The sequence below is a fragment of the Acanthisitta chloris genome, unplaced genomic scaffold (genome assembly GCF_000695815.1).
Source record: "Acanthisitta chloris isolate BGI_N310 unplaced genomic scaffold, ASM69581v1 scaffold35782, whole genome shotgun sequence".
In the NCBI taxonomy this organism is placed as follows: Eukaryota; Metazoa; Chordata; class Aves; order Passeriformes; family Acanthisittidae; genus Acanthisitta; species Acanthisitta chloris.
In genome coordinates, this window is record NW_008661633.1 from 346 (window position 1) to 6,043 (window position 5,698).

The following is a 5,698-nucleotide window of genomic DNA, read 5'->3' on the forward strand; positions in this document are numbered from 1 at the left end:
CCTGGCTGCTCTTGATGCCAAGTGTCTCATGGCAGCTGTTGGACATGGCTGTCTGGAGCTCGTAGCTGAGCTCACTGTCCTGGAAGGTTGTCATTTTGGGGGTGTGTGGGGACTGGCACTCCCCGTTCTCCAGTGACTCGATGGTGACAATGTCCAGGGAACCAGGGACTTTGCGTCTTGCCAGAGTTGCTTCTGCTTGGTTGAGGCTTTTGCGGAGGTCTCTGAGCTTCTTGACAGCCAACATGATCTTCTTCTGGTGGCCTGTGGGAAGGAAAGGGACATTAGGTTGGGTCTGGCCCCCAAGGCCTTTGTTTCCTGGCCAAGAGTCATGGTCACGTCACCAACCAGGGCAAAGGCCTCCAGGTTATCCAAACTCTGCCTATGGGAGGAGACAAACTACTGCTGGCATCTACCTGGCTTGGGCCAGCTCCAGCCTGCCAAGGAGAGTCCTTAGGGACAGCCATGAACTGCCCTTTCCAGGTGCTCAGGACATGCCTGCACCTCCCAGCCCGAGGGAGAACAGGGCATGGGGACCTGGGTGGGAAACTTGGCTGCCCAGGGCTACCCCAGCGTGGCAGGAGGGACTCACCCAGCTTGTTGATGCCAATCTCTTGCAGATCCTCCCACGTCAGATCTGTCACGATGGTGATGGAGTCGTAGCCATTGTTCACCAGCTTTTTGTGGTACTGGGGCAACCCAATGGCACTGAGCCAGTCCATCAGGTCAGCCTGGGAAGAGCACAGAGATGCTGCAGTGAGCATCGAGGCACAGGCAGCACCTTCATCCATCCCCCTCCCTGGTCCTGCCCAGGAGACCTCAATTTTAGGGCCTCTCTGACTGCATTGACACAGTCAAAGGCATTGCAGCATGTATTTACTTATAGCCCCCCTCCTGTCCTGTCTTGGGGTGAGAGCTCTGAGAAAAGACCTGGAAAAAGAGGGTGACCAAAGCCCCAGTGCCAGGGACTCACCGGGATGTAGCTGGGCAGCCACTCGGCGATGCTGAGCTGCCCAATCTCCGTGGAGATCTTTTTCCTGTGGCCTGGCTTAGTCACACCGATGGCTGTCAGATCCTAACAGGAGCAGAGTGTGGCCATGGTCAGCAGTGGCTCAGGGAGCAGAGGGCAGTGGGTATCTGCTGCCAGCAGCTCAGGGGGTGCTGGCTGGGGTGGTGAAGGATCTGCCTTACCTCCGGGGTCATGCGGCTGATGGTGGGGACATCGTAGCCGGCGTTGAGGAAGTTGGCAGTGTATGACTCCAGCTGGAACTCTCTCAGCCAGTTGTAAATGGCTTCTGCATCCTGGGGAGAGGATGGGACACAGAACAGCCTGTGACGGTGGCTGCAGGGGCTGGAAATACCTGGCTGCTCCAGGATCTCCTTGGACAGGACCCACCTGTCCCCAGTGACCTCAAGACCCAGTTCCCTGTATCCCCAGTGAAGTGAGAGCTGGGCTGAGAGACCCAAACATGGCCCTCTCACCCAGCACACCATTCCCCAGCTGTCCCAGTTACCTTCCCCTCAAGGAGCTGCTCAGGACGCAAGAACTGGTGGGAGAAGACCCTGTCCCCAGGGGGGCAGCTGCCTGGGGTCTGGATGCTCTGTGGCCCTGGCAGGGAGGAGAGAGAACTGTCACGGGGGCACTTGAGCAGCGAGCAGCCCCCAGGGCCAGGGCAACACTGTCTCCAAGGCCTCATGGAGTTGGGACAGTCCTCACCTGCTGGGGTGGTCAACTGCCCATTGCGAGGCTCCGATCCCGAAAGGTGTTGCTGGAGGTCATCACCAGTGGAGGGCAGTGGCTGTGGGAGAAGAGGAGTGAGTGGAGTTGGGACCCCACGCCAGAGACAAGCTCTGTTGCACCCCCAGGAGCAGAGAGAGGTCCCCACGCTGGGCTGCTGGGCACAGCTTCACCCTGCAAAGGGCTAATCCCCAGCAAGAGATCTGGGCAGGGTTTGGCCCACTGCCATTCTTCTCCTCCCAGATGACACAGGACACAGTGGAGATGCTGTGTGGTACCAACCACAGCCTCTAGCTCCACTCAAAAAGGCCAATTGCGCTTTGGGGGGCAAGTGAGGACCCCCCAGGAGCATCTCCCCGCTGAGTCCTGGAAGCAAGTAGGTGTTTGGTGGAGGAAGTTCAGCTCCAGATGCTCTTCCTTTGAAAGGAGGGATTGGGGGGGACAGGGAAGGGTCTGGGGCTCCATCTCCAGCCTGAGCTGGCCCAGGGAGCAGCATGAGGGAGTGAGGGCTGGCACCTACCCTGGCATTCTCGATGAGGATGCTGGTGCTCTGCCCATTGGTGCCCTCGGTGCTCTGGCCACTGCCGGCGCTTCGGATGCTGCCGATGCTGCCCTCGCTGCCCACACTGTTCCTGTCTCCTGCTGCTCAGGGCAGGCAAGAAGACCCATCAGCAATGCCCCAGGATTGGAGCTGACACAGGGCACAGAGGTCCCGTGTGCCAACACAGTGATGCCAGTAAAAAACAGACTCCCACGAGATCCCTCCGGCCACAGACGATGCACCAGTTCCCTCCCACCTCCCAGCATGCACCACACAGACAGGGTGACCTCAGCTGGTCATGGGGGGCCTGGTCAAGGGACGCGTGGAGGGGACTCAGGGATGCAGCCTGGCTGAGGACACGGAGAGCCAAAGGGCTGCTCTATGGGCTCCCCTAAACTCCCTTTCCCTGTATCTGCTCCCTCTCATCTGGCTGCTTCCCCACTGAGAGGATGAAGGAGAACCTTCCCCCACGTCCCCATGCCCCAGGCAGGGCTGGGGACAGGGGAAGGTGCCCAGCTGCTGCCCTGACCTGAGCTGTCAGGGCCCGGGGCCGTCCGGGTTAGGGTGAGGTGGCCGCTCGGGGCTGCCTGGTGAGGACACTCGTCGGGGAGGAGCTGCAGCCCGCCGGGGGGGGGGCCCAGGGGACAACCATGCCTGCATTCAAAGACAAAACACGCGTGGTCAGAGCTCGTGCGGGTGGCAGCGCAGGGTGGGGATAGCTGAGCATCAACCCCCACTGGTGGCACACCCTCCTGTGCCCACCCGAGTCCTTCTCCTCCCCCCTAGCTAGCCAGGGGGGTGGGGACCCTAGCCAGGGTGGTGGGGACCTGTCCTAGGAGGTGCTGGGAATGCTGGGAAGGTTTCACACAGGGATTGTGCTCAGGATGGATACTGACCTGTTCTCTTGCTGATGACCTCTGCAATGGAGGGGGGGAAGTACCCGACTCGGTCGGTGCCTTTCTGAGCATCATGGATGTGCCCCTTCCATCGCCCATCCGGATGCTGCTCCAGGACCTGCCACAGGGACAAGAGGGATGCAGTTGGTCCCCAGGGCCATGGTGGAGCAGGAGGACAGGGAGCAGGGAGCCTCCTCACCGTGATGACGTCTCCTGCTCGGACGTTGAGAGCAGTTGGGTCATGGAGGTTCCAAAAATCCTTCAAAGCTCGGACCTTCAGGATTCCTGATGCCTCTGAAGGCAAGGGACAGAGGGAAGAAAGAGGGTGCCAGGACGCAGGGAGGAAAGAGAGCAGTTCAGGGAAGGCAGAGGGAGAAAGCAAGAGCGAGGAAAGAGGTAAAGAAAACATTAATACTGCAGGAAGGACTCGATCCCCACGTATTTCCCATGGGTAGGACGGGGACACATAAGACTCAGGACTGGGATGCTGGTGCTCATGGGCTGGTTTAGGCTGCTCATGAGGAGCACTGGGACCCCAGGCAGGTCCCAGGGGGAAGAAGCTGCTCTCAGCTCTGTTCCCACCTCACCTCTCAGCAGCTGCTTGATGTCCTTGCTGGCGTGTGAGGTGGTGAACTGGTTGACGATGTCCAGTGCCGTTTGATTGTAGGTGTTCCTGATGTTCACGTCGACACCGCCCTGCCCAGGAGGGGACGCGGTCATAGCCAGACCCCCCAGCTGCTGCTGGACCCACAGGAGGGACCGAGGGGAAGGGGTGATGGCTGACCCCTGGGGCCTGTCCCCCCATGCAGAACTGTCCCCACCACACTCACCTCCAGCAGCAGCCGCACCACCTCTGTTTTGCCGTAGAGCGCGGCCTCGTGCAGGGCTGTGCCTGTCTTCGTCTGCTTGTTGATCTCAATCCCAGCCTTCAGCAGCTGCCTGGGAGGAAGGAGGGAGAGGCATGAACAGCAGGACACAGGCATCAGGGTCAGGCAATTGGCTGAGTTGTGATGGGAAGGGGACGAGAACACCTTGCACCTTGCTTTGGGGATGAGGGGCTGATCCTGCAGCAGGGAGGTGGGTTTGGGAGAACGTGGGACTGAAGCCATTATGGGTTTTTCCAGGATAGGGCAGTGCCCCAACCTGGCAGGGGGTTACCTGATGATCTCCTTGTGCCCATTCTTGGCTGCCAGGTGCAGTGGTGTGGTGTAGTTGGGGTCAGTGGCATCCTTGGACTGTCCCTCCAGGAGGGCAACGCACAGATGGCTGTTTAGCAGCAGCTGGGCCACCTGCACAGGACACAGGTGAGCAGCAGGGTACAGGTGCCCTCACCTGCACCCTCCCAGAGAGGGGCTCACCCTTGGGGCCAGCCCACCACTTCCCATCCCACTGCTCTCCCCTCCATCCACAGCCCCAGGGCCTGGCCAAAGCCAGAGAGTGCTTGGCACGGCCACACTGTCGTGAGGGGATGTAAAAGGTCACACCAGCTAGAAATAGTCTTCCCATAATCGAGCTTTTCAGACCAAGCCCTAAAACCCTCCACTCTTCCCAGCCCAGAGCGACTCTCAATGTCTCAGGGCAACCCAGAGGCACAGAGGAGTTATTTTTACTGCCCTGTTTACAGCTGCAGACATTATAGATACTCCAAAAATGGAAATATCCCCCTGGTCCCCTCCTGGTGGGGCACGGAACAGTCTGGCTGGCCGTGCTCCAGCCCAGCCTGGTGGTACTGGCTGGGCCAGGGTCTCCCAGAGCACAGGGTGGCCCTGTCCCCACGAGCTGTGCTGGGGACCTGGAGCAGCTGAGCAGGGCTGAATGCTCAAGCCTTGCTGGGATTAGCCAGCTCAACCTATCTATGCTTAACCAGGAGCAAAGCTGGGGTGGGCGGGGAGAGGCTGTGGAGAACCAGGAGCCAGGACTTCTGGCTTCTCTCCCAGCCTGACGCTGCCCTGCTATGAGGTCAGGAGCAAAACTCCCAGCTCCCAGGTTCAGGATCTGGCCTTGTCTGGCCATGGGAGGAGGCAGGTGCTGCCTGCCAGGCTTTGAGTCTTGCGGTGGGGGGAGAGCAGTCATGGTCAAACCCAGTACTTTTCTCCTAAAGGAGCCAGCCAGCTCCAAACTGCCCCTGTAGAAACAACCAGCACAGGGCAGACTCCCCAGCACCCACCTTCAGCCTCCCAAACTCGCAGGCCAGGTCCAGAGGGGTTTTCTTTGCCTTGTTGATGAGACAGGGGTTGGACTGGTGCTGCAGCAGCATCTCCGACTGTGGGGGAGCAGCACGGTACAGAGGCTCAGCACCACCCCAGGCTCCTCCTCCCTCCCACCCAGCACAACGGGGTTTGTACCCCCAGAGAGCCCCGGGCTGGGCACAGGGGTGACACTGGGCTCTCACTTACCACCTCGTAGTGGCCGTACTGCGCGGAGAGGTGCAGTGGGATCTGCCCATCCAACGATGCCATGTTGACGGAGGCGGCGGCGCGGAGCAGCACCCGCACCGGCTCCACGCGGCCCTGCCAGGCTGCGTAG

At 60.2% G+C, this 5,698-nt stretch overlaps 1 protein-coding gene across 1 annotated transcript in view; it reads right to left on the reverse strand.

Moving 5' to 3' along the window:
• LOC103798060 (caskin-2-like) overlaps nt 1-5,694 on the reverse strand; it is a gene marked incomplete at both ends in the record, with an annotated part of 6,010 nt that extends 316 nt beyond the window's left edge. Inside the window, 14 exon segments of the mRNA XM_009070304.1 lie at nt 2-261; nt 590-728; nt 971-1,072; nt 1,189-1,299; nt 1,512-1,618; nt 1,742-1,796; nt 2,256-2,377; nt 3,068-3,290; nt 3,372-3,466; nt 3,760-3,868; nt 4,003-4,111; nt 4,331-4,461; nt 5,340-5,435; nt 5,569-5,694. Of these exon segments, the coding sequence (XP_009068552.1) occupies nt 2-261; nt 590-728; nt 971-1,072; nt 1,189-1,299; nt 1,512-1,618; nt 1,742-1,796; nt 2,256-2,377; nt 3,068-3,290; nt 3,372-3,466; nt 3,760-3,868; nt 4,003-4,111; nt 4,331-4,461; nt 5,340-5,435; nt 5,569-5,694 (1,785 nt within the window).
• Between the last annotated feature and the right edge of the window lie 4 nt (nt 5,695-5,698).